General features: G+C 39.0%; 2 protein-coding genes across 2 annotated transcripts; one reads left to right on the top strand and one right to left on the bottom strand.

The window, feature by feature from the left end:
- The first annotated feature begins 2,922 nt into the window (after nt 1-2,922).
- Nucleotides 2,923-14,797, top strand: katna1 (katanin p60 (ATPase containing) subunit A 1). The gene is given in 12 exon segments (XM_018699703.2): nt 2,923-3,118; nt 4,912-5,074; nt 5,158-5,297; nt 5,966-6,170; nt 7,000-7,115; nt 8,435-8,540; nt 8,618-8,776; nt 10,126-10,252; nt 10,415-10,549; nt 11,094-11,220; nt 11,734-11,743; nt 11,745-14,797. Coding segments are annotated over 11 exon segments (1,476 nt in total). The 5' UTR covers nt 2,923-3,118; nt 4,912; the 3' UTR covers nt 11,934-14,797.
- A 1,425-nt stretch (nt 14,798-16,222) lies between these two features.
- ginm1 (glycoprotein integral membrane 1) lies at nt 16,223-20,908 on the bottom strand. The gene is made up of 8 exons (XM_018699705.2): nt 20,741-20,908; nt 20,503-20,574; nt 20,289-20,388; nt 19,754-19,908; nt 19,286-19,445; nt 18,963-19,192; nt 16,930-17,093; nt 16,223-16,798 (listed from the first exon to the last, which is right to left on the bottom strand). The coding sequence occupies exons 1-8, from the start codon at nt 20,828-20,830 to the stop codon at nt 16,753-16,755; spliced, it is 1,017 nt and encodes a 338-aa protein (XP_018555221.1). The 5' UTR covers nt 20,831-20,908; the 3' UTR covers nt 16,223-16,752.
- Between the last annotated feature and the right edge of the window lie 14 nt (nt 20,909-20,922).

The following is a 20,922-nucleotide window of genomic DNA, read 5'->3' as shown; positions in this document are numbered from 1 at the left end:
TTGGTTCATGGCAGGTACTGAACAGTGGGTTTGTCAGAGCTATCTTGCTGAAAACAGCTGCCTGCTGGAAATTAGGTTAATGAGAGTTGATTTTGCTGGTCATAAAATCAGAACAAACTAGCTTAAAAGACACTAAGCTGAGTGGAACTTCAGATTTGGTGGTGATTCTCTGTCTAATGTAGCCTAGTTGTTCACTTCCAGCTATATTTGCAAACTAGACTGTAATTAATATGATTTCTGGATGGGTTATATGTAAAATACCACTGGCAACCGCAATGAAAAATCATCTTTTTTGAGTCCCAAGCATGGTCCCTGATAAGGAGGTGCTGGAACGCAGCTGTAAGCAGTAGTAAGTGAATGCAGCATGTAACAATGACACATCTTGCCCCACTGTATCGATGTGTTGGGAATTTATTTATACACACCCACATGAAAAGATGCTTGGGTTAGAGTCGAACCAGTGACCTTAACGTGGGGCGTGTACTATATTTAGAGCACCAGACTATCAGAACAAAACAGTTTACACTGACAGCAATGACACTACTAGTTCTACAAACAAAATAGTAATGTGCTACAAACTTCTCTCTCCAACGCTGATATCTCTGTCAAGAAAACTAAATATTTTATTTATGTTATTTACCCGATTTATGTGCACACAGTGACATCATGCACTCTCAAAGTTTCAGTTTGTTTGTGCTTCACCTCTTCTCCTGCCCACATCTTTCACTTCTCACACACAATTTATGCCTCAAATTGTACATATTCTTGTGTTCTGTCACAAGAATATACTACTACTTAAGCAACAGGATTCAAGATTTTTCATGTAGCAGCCTCTGAGCACCAGAGGAGCCCTCAACTACTTCATAGAGTGCAACACCTCCTCCACTCTTGAGAAAGGACACAAACTAGGCCAGTTTTAAAACTGCAACACTGGTTATTTTTCACTTTATCTACACAACTATTCAACTTTTTCTGCAAAAGTTGTCCCATTCAAATGAATGATGCAGCTGTTGTTTTCAGGTTTCAGCTTCCAAGCTTCTGCATTTAGCCATTTTTTCCACTATTTTTTGCCATTTCTCAGCCTTTTTTGTTTCCTCCATTCTTTGGTTTCTAACTACTCCTGCATACATTTAACTAAAGACGTCTTGAAGGACACACGTGTTTGTATTCAACTTTCTACTATTTCTAGTTTTGAAATATTAAGCTTTTTCAGACCACAACGACAGACACACATCAAACTGAGACTCTTAAATTCTCTCAGACTCTCAACTGTTAGAAACTTCAGACATTCTGCAGATGCTGATCATTTGTCTGATATTAATACAAACAGTTTCTTCTTTCACAATATTTTAAGACATTTTATTTCAACATCCAGGTTTGGCTGTGTATTATTGCCTTTAAGATGATTTAACAACATGTTTGTCCTCTCTGTTTATCCATCTAATGTACTTAAGCTCCCAGCTCATTTTAGCTTCCTTTTTTTCTGCATTGTGCTGTTTTTTGGGGTTTTTTTTTTTTTTTGTTTGTTTGTTTTTGTTTTTTAAAATTCTGCTTCTGCCCTTTTTTGGTTGCAAACTTCTGCTGTTAATGTTATGTTTCTGTTAAAATTTTCAAGTCACATTAAAGCAATATGAGTGACTTATCTTTCAGAATACTGACAAGTGAGAACAGAGCAAGGAGAAGAGCAAAGACTGACTGAGGAGGACTGAAAAAGGAGGACAGAAAAGGAAATAGAGAAAGACAGGAACAGGAGGAGAGAGAGACATGGGAGCAGGGGTAAGTTGAAAGACAAAGACAGGGTGGAGGATGGAGAAGAGGAGGAGGAAGGAGGAAAGAAGGAGACAGGAGAGGGAGAAGAAAGAGAGACAGGAGAGGATGGAGAAGAGGAGGAGGAGGGAGGAAAGAAGGAGACAGGAGAGGAGGAGGAGAACAAAGAGGAGAAAATTTGAACCGGTCAAAAGACAAACAGATATTATGCAGAAAAAAATGCAGTTCTGCTGCATCCTCTGTCCAACAGTTTTTTGTTGTTGTATGAACTGGACAATGTAATCTTTGACCCTAAGTTAAAATGTGATGACAAACAATAAAAATCAGTATATAGGTCCTTGGTGTGTGTGTTTTGATTTGTACGTCACATCAGTACAATAAAGGCTTTCTTCTTCTTCTGGAGTTATGATCAGCTTAGCTTAGCTTGTCCTATCTGATCAGCTGAAGGGGTGAAACTAAACTCTACTACAGTAAGTCTTACTCATGCCTTACAAAAGTACTGGAAGTTCAATACAACTAGTTTTTCAAAAATCATGCATTCTTTCTAGACCATTGCATTATTGAAATACCATGCATCATGTTGTGCTTGTTAGTATAAAGGGATGGTGAAACAGCTTGACAGTCCAGAGAATATCTTTGGTTTTATCCTTTGCTGTGAGGATGTAGTGAAAACAAAACTTAGATGTTAATGACAGGCTACACCTGGAGTCTTTTTACTATGTATAAAGAATGCCTACAATATATTGATAATTTCATTTTCAGGGGGTTTTGTCATTGAACTTCATGAAAATAATGGTTTTAGAGTTTTGTAGAGGATAATACAATTTTGAGCAGTTGTGGTGGGCCTTTGTGAACAGTGAAAACAAACTGTAACATGTCAAGTACACATTCTCCTGTGTGAAGATACTGCCCTCCTGTGGTCAAGAACACATGTTCTTGGTGCCATTCGTGGTCGGTCAAGTGAATACAGCACACAATGTAAAATGCACACAATATAATGATTTATTTTCCAAAATAATATTAATACTTGGTAAATATAAATATTTCAAAATGGGTGGATAAATTAAAAGCATGAGTGTGTGTTGACCTCATTCATTAACTTTTAAGTTAGTATTATTTTGAAGGTTATGAGCGGAAGTCAGAACTTTTTCTCCGGCTCGTTTGAGATATTTGCAGACTGAACGTGCGCTGTCGCTGCTTTTCGTAATGTCAGTGGAACTGCAAACGTCCACGGGACGTTCATCCAGTTTGTTTTCTGTTGGTTGTCTTCAGTGAGTAGTCACTCTTTGAACTGCTACAGCGGAACTCGTCAGAATAGCCACTGTGAGGACTGCGTGAGTTCACCTGAAAAGTTGAGTATAAACCCAGTACATTTCGGTTTTGTGTAAGAATTCTGACATATTAATCCACCTAGATGTTTTTGAACAGTTGTGTTTGTCGAGTTTTGTGAAGATGGTTCTTTCATACCTTTTGTTTTTGTACCAGAGAGGGGAAACCAACCACCCGGCTTGAAATTCGAAGTGTAGAATGTATTGGTTGTAACGTCAACACTTTACCCGGCAGCACCAAAATAAAGTAAATAAGCTTAATTATAGCGATTTTGCCAGACAGCTAAGTTATGTTTTTCCCTCAAACGAGCAAGCTATTCTTACGATATCGCTTGCATTTCGTACGTGTACACTTTTATGTCTCATTTTAACACAAACATTTGCGATTCAGTTGGGCGAGGCTCCGGCTAATCCATGGAACAAGAGACCGAGCAACAACAACCCCTCTCTTAGCATCGCAAAGACTGTACGAAAGTACTTTAGAACTGTACATATATCTTGGAAATATTGTACCAAGGTTACATGAAAGCCTGCCTATACCACACTGCAGTGCCTTGTATGCCTTTCACTAGCTGAGTGATCCGACAATGGCACAATTTCAGGGTAGCTATAACAGACAAAAATAACTACATTCTTAAACCTGATGGAGTTAAAAGAATTTCTGGTCAACTGTTAACTGTCTGACTTTAATACATTTCCCTGGATTCTGTTAAAATAAAAGTATGTTAAACCACAACCTCGGTGGCTACCATACCAGTGTCAGACAGGGTTTGGCACAGTATTGGCAGCGTTGGTAACAAGCATGAAACTCATCAAGGCCTATGGAACAAGTTTACCCGTGAGTGACTCATGTCCAGCAAAACACAACACAGTTATAGAGCTCAGAAATATGAACAAAGAATAATATCTCAGCATTTGGGAGTCTTTCTGAAATGGCTCTATGAAATAATTATTCAAATGAGAAGATAATTAAGCAGCCTTTAATAAATTCCATAAGATTATCAGTACAAATATTCTTTTGTTATAATAAGAATAAACCAATTTCATAAAATTCAAACCAGCTATAACTCAGATATTTCAGAGTTAAGATGAAGTCTTGATCAAAACCAGGAACAGATCTCTGATCATGGACAATTGTTCTGAAGTTCCCTCCTCCCCCAAACATACTAATATTAAACTAATTACTAATATAATAAAGATAATTCATTTATGCTTTGTCTGTCGCCTCAGCAACACATAAAATTTGTGTCACTAGCTGCTTTTTCTGTTTTGTGTTATATATATATATATGTATATATATCATCTCTCTTCTGGTAAAATGGACTTTTTGATGTCTGATGGCCTCTGCAAAAGCTTGAAAACAGAGAACTTTAATTCAGCCATAATTAATTTTACTGTTTACACCTGTGTTTTTCCCATTTTCCCACTGTGACATGCCAAAATATCTTCAGTGGAAAAAGCCCATTTTGGTGTCTGCCATAAGTTCACTAAATCTCAATGTTAGTACCAAACTATACCATCTAACTTTAATATGTGCATAAAAATTAATAATAACACTTGTTTATCTGCCTAATTTTATATCTCTAGAAAATATTCTCTTTATAACCCTGCATAACAGGTAGGTGGTACCGTATAAACAGTCATATTGTGAATGAAAGCTAAAGAAGTATGAAAGAATTGTCATCATTCATACTTACTTGAGAGATATATTAAGCTGATGGGGGCACTACAAAGGTCAGTTATGTTACGGGTTAGTTACGGGTTATGTATTTTGCAGTGCCTTGGTGGGCTGACATATTGTCTGTTTCCTCATCAGCATGAGTCTACGAGAAATTAGTGAGAACGTGAAGCTGGCCCGTGAATATGCCTTGCTGGGAAACTACAATTCAGCCAGTGTTCTCTATCATGGATTGCTCGAACAAATCAAAAAGTATGTGTACACCATGCGGGACAGCAGTTTTCAGCAGAGATGGCAGCAGGTGAGTATGGCATTAATAACAATTCAGATCCTATCAGTCAATAAGGAAGTTTGTCCTTTCTGATTTTTGTGTTTATTTCTCAGTTGTGGCAAGAAATTAATGAAGAGAATCGACAGGTTCAGGATATAATGTCGACTCTGGAGAACTTTCAGTTGGACACGACGCCTGCTAAACCCAGTAACCATGATGATTGTGAAATAAGGCCTGTACATGTGGAGCAGAGGTATGGGAGTTGGTAATTTATATACAACTTTAATTCATTGCTCAAATCAGTTTTCTTTGTTCTCTGTTAAAACTAATGTGTATACTTTCTGAAGACATAGTTCACTGTTCACCTTTGCTGTTCACAAATCTGGGATCAGGGTTGTATAAGATATTTGTCTGTGAACAATAGCCCTGACATAGTCATATGATTGAGATTAGCAAACTTAAGTCCCTGATGTGAGCCTGGTTTGTTCCTGCTCTGCCCTCTAGAAAGGTGGCCTGTAAACCTCACACTGCCTCTTTGTTTGTTTGTTTGTTTTTTTTCTTCACTCTATAAGTCTGTTTGCATTAATACACTTGTTTAGCAATTTCCTCATGCAGTGTAGTGTCTAATACAGTGTGTGTGTTGCATCCAGGGAATTTGTAAAAATTTATTGATGACTTTATACAAACTCACTGAGAAGTAATTTATTTAGTTATTTACAGGGTTTTATTGTGTAAATGAGCTTCTACGCTTCCAATGCCATGATAAATGTACCACAGACAGCCTAATGAGGTTTTTTGTCCTAGTCACTGTCTAAGTTCAATGCAGCGCCTTAAAAGACATTGTGAGTAATATAAAAATCTATAACTAGAACGGTCTTATGGCTGTTGTTAATAGCTCCATCTTCATCTTATTTTTCACAGACATTCCCCTTGTCCTGTCAGGCGGCCTGCTAACCCCTATAAAGATGGCAAACCTCCGAACAACCGCCTGAGTGTGGCTGTGAGGGCCCAGCAGAGGCACTCATCTCGCGGAGCCAACGGGGACAGAAGCAAACCCTCCAAGGGCAAAGAAAAGAAAGAGGCAAAAGAGGCAAAGGAGGCCTCTGGGAAAACAAAGGATGATAAGGTGAACAACATGTTGGTGGTGCCACTTTGAAAGAATGTGCCACCTTCTCCCTCATTATATTATATAACATATATTCAGGCACAATGATTTTTGTTGTTGGTTAAACAGTATCTGCATGCCTCATCTGTCATTCCATGTCAGCATATACCTCCACGTCAGCAGCAGTTGCTGGAGGCTTTATGTCTTCAGGTTCTCCGTCCATACCATTCTTGTGAATGCTATATTTTAGCATAGCCTTGGGGGAATTTGTTCAGATTTGGTACAAATGTTAACTTGCCACTCAATTATGATCTGATTTGAGAGGTCAAAGGTCAAAGTCACAGTGACCTTACACAACAAGTTTTTGGCCTTGCGAATGTGACCTACTTGCACTCAAGAATGAAAAATAAAAAAAACTCAAAAATAAAATATTTTTGTTATTGCGTTTTGCTGTCAGTTACACTTGCATTTCTCTCCTCTTGTCTTTGTGTTTCAGTGTGTGTGTGTGTGTGTGTCTGTATCTTAGCCCTGATGCACACAGACTGGGATGGAGCAGAGGAGACAGGTTGACAGCTCATTAAATGCAATAAAAGTGAACAATAAGTGTTACAAATCCCTCTAAAACCAAAGATGGACAAACGTAGACTCCAAGTCAGGTCAAAGCATCAGCGATTTTAAATGCATGCAATCTGGTGACAGTGGCAAGGATGGTAGCAGGGAAACTATTCCTGGCCAGGCCACCAGCAGTTCTGTTTTGTTCAGTTTTCTTCTGTACAGAGGATAAGACAGACCACATGGGTTACATTCAGGGAACAGGGAACAATAATAATGTGTTTTGTCTGCCTTTCAGAACAAAGCAGAAGTCCAGGAGAAGGAAGTGAAAAAATTTGATGGGACAGGATATGACAAAGACCTTGTGGAGGCCCTGGAGAGAGATATTATATCTCAGAATCCAAACGTTAAATGGTATGTTTTTACAATTCATTGTTTATTGACAGAGGAGACATGACCCACACTTTTATATTCATGTATGTATTTATGTCCAAGAACTGTCTGTGTACTAGACAGAGATGCAACCCTATTAATCCCTTAGTAGTTAAAAAAAAATCTAATTCAGAACAATGGAGTAATGCAGGAATGAGTCCTAACACCCAGAAGCAAGTTAGTATTTTAGCACCTCTGGTCCTGTGTCCTTAAGCTTATACTACTAAACATGAAAACTTGACTGCTGTTACGGCCACCCTTGGTGCCTATCTGGCGCACAATGCACCACCAGTGACCCAAGTCAGCCACAGAAAACACATTAAGAACAGCAGAATCATAGCATTTATTACCATAAAAACAACCAAGACTACAAAAGACACAAAGCCAGCAACAAAAATAAACAAGCTGAGATGCAGCACATAGCAGTCCCACACTAGAAGCCTCTGTCTTCTGATACTGGCACAGGTGTTTTTAAGCACTTAATTGAATCCAGGTGTGGCTCATTGATGCTGATCAGGTGGCACCTGGGTGAAGCTAGGAGAAGACAGGAGAGGAGAGGGACAAACAGAGCACTACTAAACATACAGCCATAACAACCACCTTTGTAACCTTGTTGTGCTCATACTTGCGCTCTTGCAAGGAAAGGTTTTTGTAGAAGCTAAATCAAATTACAAGTTGGAGGATTAGTGTGGAGACACAGCATGGTGTGTTTACCTGACATTAGCTTTTTACCTGTGGTGATTGTATTAAGGCTTCAGAAATCATAAAAGTGATGTTAATTTGTGATGATTATCTTGCTGAACAAAATGTATAAGTATCTTAAACTTGTGTTGATCACACAGGTTATTTTGTACAATAATCCAAAAACCCATTGAAATATCCCATTGGCTTTTTGTCAAGGGAATCATGATGATGCTAACTTCTGGGTTTGCCTACAAAAATACAATACTGCAGCACTCCTTTTTCTGTCATGAACTACCTGTTATGTTGTGTTACGCTGAAACCACTACTAGAAGGGATTTTGGGAAAAGACTCAGAGCCAAAAGTAGCCTGTCACATCTGCTACATATTTTGGAATCAGTTATCATATTTTGTCCTAAACCTTTGTCTGATGTGACTTACCGGCGTCATGGTCATAACTGCTGCAAAAAGAGAAGGGGTCTGAATACTTTCTGAAGCCACTATTTAACAGCACTTTTGATTGTTAAGATTTTATAAAGAATTGAGTAATATTATTCCACTAAATCAAGGGCTGGAATTTCTTCTCTAGAAGATGACAATAATCGAACATGTTTCCGTAGGGATGACATTGCAGACTTGGTAGATGCAAAAAAACTCCTGAAAGAAGCAGTTGTATTGCCGATGTGGATGCCAGCATTTTTCAAAGGAATACGACGACCATGGAAGGTATGATTTAAGGGATTTAAGTCTGAATTCATTTGTCAAATGTATTGCTATTACATGGAACTAATTTATTTCCTCAGGGGGTGCTTATGGTGGGGCCTCCAGGCACAGGAAAAACACTGTTGGCCAAAGCAGTTGCCACCGAATGCAGAACCACATTCTTCAACGTTTCCTCATCTACTCTCACCTCCAAGTACAGAGGGGAGTCTGAGAAGCTAGTTCGCCTTCTTTTTGAAATGGTAAGCTCACATGTATTGAGTTGTCAGTGTTTTTAGGATTCTTACATGTTTGGGTGTAATGGCTATTCATGTTAGCATTAAGGTTCCTGTGCGAGTAAACTTAAATCTGTAAAAGTACTTACAGACGGGAACCTTCCAAATGGCAGCAGAGCTGGTGTATTGATGCATAAGATGAGCCAGCCCTAACTATAATCTTTGACATAGAGGAAGGTTTTAAGTGTAACCCAAAATGTAGAGCAGACTTCTGCTACCCAAACCCAAACTGGGAGCTGGCCACACGTGATCTCTACATTCTACTCATGGACACTTTAGGAACCACAAGTTGAATTTAACCTGAATTTTAAGAGAGAAGTAATGTGTTGAAATAATAGGGCACAGTGAGGTCTATAAGATACGATGTGGCTTGATTAGTAAGGGGTATGTACATGAGGAGGATTTTGAATTCTATAAAGGATTTTACAGGGAGCGAATTAACTTCACACTTTTTGCATAATCACTTGCTGAGTTGAACTGCAGCTGCCTGAAATGAGAGCTGTTCAACTCCTCTCCTTCTGCCTTAGGTCAGGAACTTATCAATCACCCCTCATATGGGGTGAAAAATACTGGTTCTAGCGCTTTTGTCTGCATGAAAGAGTCATTATTGATATGAATAAACGTGAGTATCTGATGAGAATGACTTAAACCAAATAGATTTTGGAAATGATGGGAATGGATGGATATAAGTCTATTGTTGGCTAAGTATGTGGGTCAAGAGTAAGCTTTTTAAGTAGAGGTGAAATTACTACAACCTTATAAACCTGTGGTATGCAAGCTGTTAATAAAGATAAATTGATCAGCTCTATTATGAAAGTGTCAATTAAAGGTAAAACATCATTGAAAAGCCAAGTTGGAAAAGGGCCCTTAATTTAAAGCTGTTATTATAAGGTAAAATAATTGCATAATGTTGCTTTAATGATGTGCTGTTTTGAACAGGCATCAGCACAGTCCTCTACATTCTCCATCACCATTTAACCACAGCTTCATGCATAGGAATATCACCAGTTAATTCAGCAGCAGTAGTTGTTGAACCAGGTCACCTCACGACCAGCCAGAGCCCAGACAAAAGCGGGTTCCACCTTCCACCACAGCACCAACAAAAACACTTTTTTCCAAATATTATGGTCACTGTTATTGCAGTTGCTTCCAGCCTGTACTCTGTGTGCTCTGGGCTGGGGCATGCTTGACCTGGAGCTGAGGCTCAGAGCAGAGGTCTGTTTATGGACCTCCACAGCATTCATACATCAGAGCATCGAGAAAGTATGTGTCCTGCACAGATTTGTCCTGCACTCATTGTGTTTGTCCTTGTGCAGGCACGTTTCTATGCTCCCACTACAATCTTCATTGATGAAATTGACTCCATGTGCAGCCGCAGAGGGACCTCAGAGGAACATGAGGCCAGCCGGAGAGTCAAGGCAGAGCTACTGGTGCAGATGGATGGTATAATGCCAGTGACACCTTCTGACACTGACCAACATGTTAAAATTTTATTTGCCAAGTCTTGCAATAGATTTTTTTCAGTAAACTGATTTAACTGCAGTAACCTTATGAGCTGAATAATTAGTTTTTATAGGCTTTTATACCATTTTTGCTGTTTATTAGGTGTAGGTGGAGCATCAGAAAACGATGACCCATCAAAGATGGTGATGGTCCTGGCTGCCACCAACTTCCCATGGGACATTGATGAAGCTTTGAGGAGACGACTGGAGAAGAGGATCTACATCCCTCTACCTTCAAGTATAGTCATTTCTTTAATGCATGGCTATGTAGACTCCATACATACTATAAAGCTTGTGACTAGCAGAAAGTGCTCAAATGGAAGTTACTGCAGACTCTAATCTGGCCTGTATTATACACTCAGTTTCTGGAAAACTTGTCATTCAGGACAAAGGTACAGACAATATAAATATACACTGATCAGCCACAATATTAAAACCACTCCCTCAGACACCTCAGAATGGTGCAGCAGAACTGACCCTGTGGATGAATTCCAGTGTACTACCTGCAAATGTACTAAATGCAAATGCTCTTGCACAGCAAGACTGCTGTTTGTTTCCTGAGTTGTAGCTGTACTCCACCTCACCTCACAGGTGATGATCCCTGACATAATGTGGTCGTCCTGGCTGTTGATGGAGATGCTCACAGACTTTGCATGGTGCTTCTGCTTGGTGGTGAAATCGCAAATGCGCACTTTGAACATCTGTATCAGTTAGTTGTGTATATGTGTAGCTGTGCAGAAAGTGAGCTCCTGCCATTCACTCACTGTTCCTTATGTTTGCAGCCAAGGGGCGAGTGGAGCTTCTCAGGATCAACCTGAAGGAACTGGAGCTGGCCAGTGATGTGGACTTAGACAAGATTGCAGAGCAGATGGAGGGCTACTCAGGAGCGGACATCACCAACGTGTGCAGGTCAAGCCATTCTTCAAAATAAAGTAGACTATTTTACATTAGCATCTTTTGCAAACATTACAGAGACAAAATAACAAATGAATGCACAGAATAAGATTCATGTCATGGCTTTGGTAGATACAACAATACAACTTTATTGTCAGTCTTGACTGTAGATTCTGACATCTGACAGCTTTTTGGAAAAATTGTAGTCAATATTCAGGGAAGGTAGTTGAAGGTAATTGTTCCATTTACAGTTCCTAATCTTGTACTTGATTTGAAGTCAGAATAATTAAGCAACAAATTTTAAATAGGGCCACTTGACAATACATGTGAAGAAAAGTTTTGTTTTTTTTAAGAAGTACTTCACAGTACTTCACATTTTTTTCTGTGATTCTGTGTAAAGATTTCAGATGAGTATCATAAAAGCAGGGGCTGAAATGATCACTGTGAATCTGACAAATCCACATGATTAAAAGCCTCTATTGAAATCTATGCTCAAAGGGGTTAAATTACAGTTTTTCGATGCTGTAGGGATGCCTCTCCTGATGGCCATGAGGCGAAGGATTGAGGGCCTCACGCCAGAGGAGATCCGCAACATTTCCCGGGATGAGATGCACATGCCCACAACCATGGAGGACTTTGAGTCGGCTCTGAAGAAAGTGTCCAAATCTGTGTCTGCAGCTGACCTGGAGAAGTATGAAAAGTGGATTGAAGAGTTTGGGTCCTGCTGAAAAAAGGCCAGCATCCAAGTCATCTATGTCTGAATGTGTATGTAGTTTGAGGCTTTATAATCTGGGTAAAGTGCGCTTTAGCATGGCTGTGTTTGTCAGGTTGTGTATTTTTCTCATTTAGTGTAATATGGAAGTATGGATGTCATGAGAACTAATACTTGGGTACCAAGTCGATGCCAAACATCTGAATACATGGATGTACAGTCCTGTAAATATTGGATGTACTGGAGGTGTAATTTGTCTAGGACTGGCGAGGGCAGCATAAGAACTACAAGTGTTACAGTCTGATGTCAAACACAAAGGGAAAAAGGAGGAGGAAGTCAGACACAGCAACAATAACAACACATGGAATGGCAGCTGCTCGAGCAGGTGCAGCAACAAATCTGCCAAGAATTGTTGCTTTTCAAAAAATCATCAGGGACAGGTTATAGACAGTGAAAAGCCAGTATGCAAGCAGTGTCTCAGAGATTCATGGTATTTCAATGGAATTAGTACCAACTACCAAATTTCTGGTATCATGACATCCCTATATGAAGAAGGCAATTGTTTATTCCATTAGGTAAATAAGAGCACTTAAAATTAGCACCTCTTCCTTTTGTACATTATGTTAATGTTCTAAAATCTAAAAAGGTGACTGAAGAGTCATCCTGGAGAACTGATGGGTAAATGTAGCTGATTTTTCTCCCTAACCCAACATACAGTGGGAGACAAATCAAATGTAGGTGTTTAAAAAAACTGACAAAACTGAGGACACAATGTTTCCAGCACACTGACCATAGGGTTCATTTCCAGTCATGTTTTACTGCTACCTTGCTAAACATTTGCTTTGTGCCATAGTGAGATATTAAGTCAACTGTTGTTTTTTTTGTAATGCGCATTTTATTTGAAATTGTGGACCCCTGTGGCTCTGTCACATATATGGAGATGCATTTTTTTTATGAACACAACACTAATAAAATATTTCTATAAATAAAGTTAGCAATGTTTATGGATATTAAAATTGTCTTACATTTCAGTCCTCCTCAATGATAGTTGTGTTGTCTGTTTACATGCTATTTCAAGCCTTGTGATCATTTTATGGCTGTAGTTGGGACAATATGGGCTGGGCTTAGTTTATCAAGTCAGCTGTCCAAATTAAGTCAACAGATTGATAGAACTGTACAATCATTCATGCATCTATCGATTTTTAGACATTGCTGGTGTGACATGTAATTTCATATTTTTCCCTCGACTTATAATCACTGTTTAAGTCCTAAACTGTATATGCAGCATTCAGACAAGCCTTAACATTTTCTTTGCAGGAGGTGCTGTTTAATGTGTTTAGCTTATGGGTTTAAGATACCGACCAAACGGCCTGCAACATCCCTTGTTGCATGTCATCCCCAACTGTCTCTCCTCTCATTTCCTGTCAGTTCTCTGCTGTGTCTTATCCAATGAAGGCAAGAAATACTATCCCAAAAATGTTATGGAACAGAAAAAAAGGCACATGCTGTTTCTGAAAATAAATGAATCCTTTTAAATTATTCGATTCTCTTCACAGTCAGTCTGCATTTGGAGATTCAGGTCTAAGAGCACAAAGAGATTTGAGTGATATGCTCGTACTGGAAAATTAATTGACTTGGCTTTAATTATAGCTCAAATTACAAAGTCCAACAAGACCCCAATAAATGCTTATAAATATAAACAGTTTTTTAATGTTAAGGACCCTTCTTATTGAGGCCTCTGTGCAATCACCACATATTTGAAAATAATGCTATAAGTGCTCACAATATGCTCTCAGCCTGCACAACCACAATAACAGACCCAGATACACAGTCCAGCATAATTCATACAATTTATACACACAAATGTCTCAAAACATATTTTTGTTTTATTCTTCAGCAACACATCTGAATTCATGCCTGGCATACTGTTGGCCTTACAGGCTGTTTCAGTGTCATCTAAAACACTTGGTTGTATTAAGTGTAAGAAATTTGGAATTTGAGATCACAATACAGGCTGAGTTGTTTTGAGTTGTCATGCAGTTTCCTAGTCTTAATGTATAATCTGCTGATAGAACAGCAAACTGCATTCACTAGCTAGACTACACATGCACCTTTTGCTAACGCAGCACATCATGCATCCTGCATCTTAACTGAACCCTGGGGAGTCTCAGCTGCTCTGATGTGCACAAGCTGATGTTTAAGCGTGACAAGTGAGTTCTGAAATCAACTCAAAAATCATGCTAACACTTGCTGAGTTTTGAATTAATGATACCCACAATACCCTGCCTTGTGCCCTAGTCTGCTTGGTCCCCCCTCACACAGCCTGTTGAAGCACTGGAAATGATGATCAGAAGATTTATCATCTCAGTCATTCTGCTCCATAAATCACGATGAGACTTGCCACAAAAAAAGAAAATAAGAAAAAAGGAACATTCATGCAGTTTTCACTCCCAAATTCAAAACTAAGTGCAGACTCCTTTGTTACAATAATTTACACTTTGAACGTCTTGTGCAGACACTGCATTTTACATTGGTCCAGTCATAGCAGTAATTTTTCTCATACATTTAGAGTGCATAGGCAATCTGAACAACTCGCTCACTTACATTCTTCATTATTTGTAAAAGAAAGCCACACACAAAATCAACCAATGCAAAATAAATGATCATCCCTCCCTTTAGTGACAGAATTCTCACAACAGTCACCGAGGCACTGTGAAGAATGACAATCAACATAATGAACCCTTAGGCCTCTTAGGAAGGTGTTCTTTTCAATAACATTCAGATCCAGTTGTAGTGATGTGGGAGGGACACATGATCAATGAATGCAGACACAACATTTATAATAACATAATGCTTTTTTTTTTTTTTTTTTTTTTTTAACATCAGAGCTCTGTGACAAGATTGTTTTAACTATTCATCTTGTCTTCACTTAAGGGACAACAGACAAGTAGACAGTACCTGCCTCATATTAAATCAATATATTTTGAATAAACTCAGTGAGTGCAATTGTGCCCTCACTATTTTTTTTCCATCAGTGGGTACAAATTTGAGGAGAAATATAATGTGAGAAAACCATGTAACCTGTACAGAACTGCTACATATAGGAAGTCTTTTCAGTAAACATAAGAACTCTTTGTCACTGGGCACAGTGCCTAAAATGTTCAGTTTGTTCATATTCACTTGTTAAACCTGCAGTACTTGTATATGCTTTTCTAAGTCAGTGTCTGTTCTGACCTGTGTTGCTTTGTTTGGATGAGTCTCACTATGAAAGTTTTGATCTGCATCAGTAATGTTTACTACGTGTTACTGAACTTCAGATGGACAAACTTCCATTTCTGTTAAAGAAATCATTTTTAGGAAAAGCTGGTTCCTTTTTTGCCTTGTGTTGGAGTGTGCTGCAGGACACCAGTGAGCAAAGCCAAGGTGATCAGTTAATCACAACACAGAATATCTAAGAAGCAATGTGTGGAATCATTCTGGGTTCTATACTGCAGATTACCGACAAAGATAAGGCTATTTGCCGACTCCTGACAAATGTAAGAATTGCTACCTGCAACCTGAGTGAGGCAGCGGTGGCATCGGAAACGAATGGAGCAACGTCTCTGACTGCCTAACCAAGATACATAGTGTTGGTGCAGTTGCGACAGGTGGAGGATATAAAGGGTAAGACACTGTCTCTGACACCAACAGATGGACATCATTGCACACAATCATAGCTCACTGATCTCACACTCATACACTTCATGATTCATGATTTTGTTACATTTTTTTTACCTTGATTTTTTTTTTTTAATTGACAGCCTGGCTTGGCAGCCTCATGGTAACACAAGCCTCTAAGAAGTGACTGCATCCAGCCAAGAAATCATCTGGTACATGACCACCCATGAAGGTTGTCCTTTTTACACTTCCCTTAAAAAGCAAAACAATAAAAAACAAGATCTATCATGCAGGCTAGCTGTCCAGTCTATATGCTAAGCTAAGCTAAGCTAAAGGCTTCTGACTGGATCTTGATATGAGAGTGGTATCGATCTAACTCTCAAAGTGAATAAGTGGATTTTGAAAAATGTCAAACTATTCTTTTAAAAGCTAATCTCCAAAGCTTGTATCTTTTGATTATATCTCATGACCTTGAGATGAAAGTGACATTCTAAAACAACAGTGACAGCAGGTTTGGGAGAGGAGGCCACTTTGCCATGTGGCACGTTTTGGAAGTTGGAAAAGCAAAGCTACTCGACGAGGTCAATGCTTGTAAAAAGTAACTTGTTACTGAGCTAGTTACTTTTAAAAACAAGAAACAAAGTGCAGTTATTTGTGACTTAATAAAGGTGGCATTTATCTATGTGACCAATCACAGGAGCAAAGAGTTAGGTTTTTTGTGCAAATGATGAACTAAATGCTCAGATGCTGGTTGACACATTTCTAGTTTTCGAATACTCCAACCTGAGAGGAGAATGTAATCTGACAGCTCTCCGCTGACATCATATGAATTTGAGATTAAGCACTATAAACCACTCACCTTCTTTTTCACATGGACGCTGAGGGATTCACATAAGCAAAACTGAATTTAGTCTATTTGATGGCTTTAGACCACCCCCTGTTCCACGATTAATGTGCTCAGAGGGTAAATAATAAAAGTGAAAAGCTAGTGGTTCCAAAATCTGAATATGAGCTACGGACAACTCTAGGCCATGTCTAAAGTGTAACATAGTAACCAAGGTTAAAGAATAAACAAGAACAAACTGAAAACAAAGGAACTGGCCAAGTCAATCCTCATTTAAGGCTTCTTCTCTTCTTCCTCTGCTTCTATTTCTATGTTCTCCAACAGAGTGTGCTTCTCATCCTCCGGCACTGGAGTGACAGGGTTTAGGATGAAAAATGTGCCTTTAAAAGAGAGAGAGAGAAAGACTTGTGTATGTTGAAGACAATCAGGGAGGTCAGCTGGTCAGCGATTACGTGGTTAAGCACACCTTCAGATTACTTGTTCACTCACAATCTCGGTGAAACAAACTCACTTGTGTTCACAAGCTGGGAAGAACATGTCCAAGATCTTGACTATGACGGCTGATCCGACGACGCCAATCACCACCACCCACATGACCAGGAAGAAGAGAGGCAGGGACTCGGAACAGAAGCGCCTGAGACGCTCTCTCACTTGCTCCACCCACTGACACATGGCCTGAGGACAGGGTGGACACAAAGACATGAGCAATCAGTTCATTAACATAAACCATCTAGTGTATACAGTTTGCGACAAAACTGAGTGCACCCCTGATCATGGGGCCAGGTCGCACTTTTCGCTCTCTGCTCCTTTACAAACTCTCGTGTGAAACACGCTGGGCCCCATCTAATCCAGACAATTTTATTTTGGTTTCACCTGAATAAAGAAGGTTGCTGCCAGTATTCATCAGGCTTCTTCATTTTCATGTTCACATTCTCTGGCAAAGTTTAATCTTGCAGTTTTGTGAGCAATGGTTTTCTTCTTTGACTTCATGCCATGTCCTTCACACTATCTGAGACTAAAACTACTTGTAAACTTAATGGGTTTTTAATGGGTCAACACTAGGTATTCAATTGTAAGGTTGTATAAACAGCACATTGTTTGCGTCATTTTTTGAGGACATTGGTAGTATGGCTCTTTTAATTCCCACTAACCACTGCTGCAGCTGTGTTCAGGCTTCTGTTCAGTAGCCTTCTGATGCTCTTGTACCTTCTCCATCTTTATGAAGTCTCAAAATCTGATCATTGTTTTCTTACCATGTGGAGCCATGTTGCATTTGACACAACCCTGGGAAAAGCAGAGGAAGCCATGGTGTTCACAGGTTATTTTATAACCTTGTTAATGCAATTAGAAAGGTATGATCATGTTTGATACAGTGATCACAGGTGTACTCACTTTTGTTGCATTAAGGCTGTAGTTTGGGGCCTATATTTTCCTAGAAGTCTAACTTGTTTTGTTTTTAATTATATATAAGGTCTAATACCCTACATTTTAACTCCGGGTTAGGGTTAGGGTTTTTTTTTTATTATTGTGTAATTATTGCAAGCTGGTACAATTCATTTAACATTGTAGTGATACTGCACAGGGGGGTACTCAGTTTTGTTGTAAACTGTATCTGAGTCTGGTATGTTTTGACAGTAAACCACAGGATTTCCAGTTGATACTTAAATCTATCTAAACATACAGCAGTAATGGCCAGAATTACTGACCTTTTTTTAGTTCTCTGATTTTGATATTAGGGCTATCACTGACCTTTATGTTCATTTTGTTAATGTGTTGATTATTTTCTCAATTAAGTACTTAGTCTTTGTCAGATGTTAGATGAAAACTAAAAAAAATGAGTATTAATTTAAAAAGCCAATTACAATTCCCTGAAGCCCAATGTAATGTCATCTAATGTCTTACTTTGTCCTTCAAACAGTCCAAAGCCTCAAACTATGCAGTAATGTTAACTGAGACAAGTCCTCATAATTGAAACCTGAAAATGTTTGACATTTTTGAATGTAAAATGACTAAAACAATTTATTGAGTATTAAAATAGTTGCTACTTATTTTTCTGTTGATTGACTTATTAATTGACTGATCATTTCTGCTGTAATTAATACAGTTCCCAAAAATATCCTAAAATCTTCTCAAAGCTTGCTTAATTTTTGGAAAGCCATAACGATTCCCAGTTTCAAAACATCACCAGTGATCAGGGTTCCACCCTGACTTGACAAACCTTAGACAGTATGCCTTTAGACATATCTAAAAAAAAAGTAACCTACATCTGCAGAGTGTTACAGTGAGGCACACGAATGACATCCTAGTCCCTGTTGGAGGACAAATACAGGATGTTTGTTGACATCTACAAGAAAACCCATTTCAGTGTATCCCTACCAAATAAACTGACTTTTCTCTCAATGTTTGTTCCACCTGACCCCCATCAGCCTGCCTTCTTGTGGATCCAGAAATCATGTTCATTCTTACATGACAAAACAGACCTAGTGCTGACATCTCAGTCAGTGTGTATGTCATCAAGTAGATCTAACATCAGACTTTTCTTACAGAGTAAGATGATATTAATTCCTTGGGCGGAGTTTCCATTTGAATCTGATCCGGCTGGCCCAGGTCTCGGTCATCAAATTCATCATCATATCTGACATCATACAGCAGGTTGGGATCCATACGCAGAGGAGTCTCAGGGAGCTTTCCAGGAGCTGCAGTCTCTTCCTGGGTGGTCTCTGTGTGTTTCAAGGGGTACTGGCTGGTGGTCTGGGAGATCAGCTGATCTTCATCTGATTTAAAAAGTGTAGAAGATGTAAGAAAATAATATGCTCTAGTGTATCTGCATAACAATAATTAAGAGAAAAAGCACCATGTTTTCGTACTTTTTCTAGGATTTGGTGGATCTGTGACAACCACATCATTCTCCCTGGGAACCCTGAAGATCTCACTGTGTCCAATGGGGTAGATGTTGGTAAACTGAGCCAGCTTCTGGAAATCTGAGCTCATCAGTATCTTCACCTCACACATGTCAGGCTGCTGGACCTAAATGATTCACACCCAAATAGTGAAAACTCACATCCAAATACTGCTATGTGTGTGTGCATGTATATACAATATATAAATTATATATTTATATAAATATAGAAATGTTTCTCACACAGAATTCAGAATAACAACATTAAAACAAACGTATACAAAGGGGGATAACATTTTGTAATATTGGTAAGGGTTGTGAGTTTTGAGGTATTCCCCCAAAAGAAGGAGGTTTCTGTGGGTATATTGTTTGGAATTACCATGGTCAAGTCACAAGCATGACATTAAGAGCCATTAGACTCCAGAAAGGCGTTTACCTCTTTGCCCTCCATCTCTATTACTTCACTGAACACCTGCAGAGCCACCACCTCCTCTGAGTCGCTGTATAGCCGGTTCTGGCTCACCATCACCCGGGTAACAGTGGACACCAAGTCTCCAGATTCAAACTCACTGCTTCCATTGATGCTGTCCACTTGAAAACACAAATCAGTGTATTTATGAGCTTGTGACATTTTTCAAACAATTTAGATTTTAAATTTCAAGTATGCAAATTCAGTTCCTACACTATTAGTTAGTGACATCATCAATTAAACAGCAGTGAATTATCATTAAATGTTTATGAATTATGAGTGTTTAGGATGAAACATACAATTTTAAATTTCAAAGCACTGACAATATAATAATAATACTTGACTCTTTTAATGCAACAAGATAAATCTGATTTGTAACAGGTGAACAACTGATTTTCTTCAGGTTTAAATTTGTGCTTTCTTCGGGTTTCTGTAATTATTCATATTAACTGTTGGATTAGTCATGACCTGTGAACATCCTAGTGATGTGAGGAAAACTCACAGAGAAGCGCTTGACAGTTGAACCTGGTCACCCCTGACAGCTCTACTGGGATGTCATTGACCAACACCTGCTCTTCACCCACCGATATGTTTAGATTTATCTGAAAGGAGGAATGAAAGTGTTGAGACTTGACTGACTTGTCGGATTTCGTAATTCATAAAAAATGACACACCTCATTCTGGATCTATTTAGTAAGATGGCTTATAGTATGCACCTGCAAGTTGTTGGAATCCTGCAGCTGTGCGTCCGCCAATGTGCCTGCTGTCACGTTAATCAGGATGTTTTCCTATAAACATCATTCATTAAAAATCACAGGTGAAGAGAACACAAAGACGCGAGAGTTAACACCACAATGTCTGCCAGTCAGGATATTCCCCGATCAGTAAGCTAACGCTATGCTAACATCAACATCATCATATTAGTTCAATATTTGCTGGCGCTTTAGGTCTTACCGTATTCAGCTGCCTAGGCGACGACTCAGTGGACGTTACTGAGGCAAAAATAAGAAATATAACACAAACTGATGGCCCCGTCGTTTCCATTTTGTGTAGACTTCACTTACCAGCAATAAGAGATCTGTAACAAAAACATTGGGCAAGACATAGGAACTGCGCACGCGTACGAAATAACCAAA

The sequence above is a fragment of the Lates calcarifer genome, linkage group LG7_1, assembly GCF_001640805.2.
Source record: "Lates calcarifer isolate ASB-BC8 linkage group LG7_1, TLL_Latcal_v3, whole genome shotgun sequence".
In the NCBI taxonomy this organism is placed as follows: Eukaryota; Metazoa; Chordata; class Actinopteri; family Centropomidae; genus Lates; species Lates calcarifer.
Note: the sequence above shows the minus strand (reverse complement) of the source record. Positions and strands in the feature narration are given on the sequence as shown.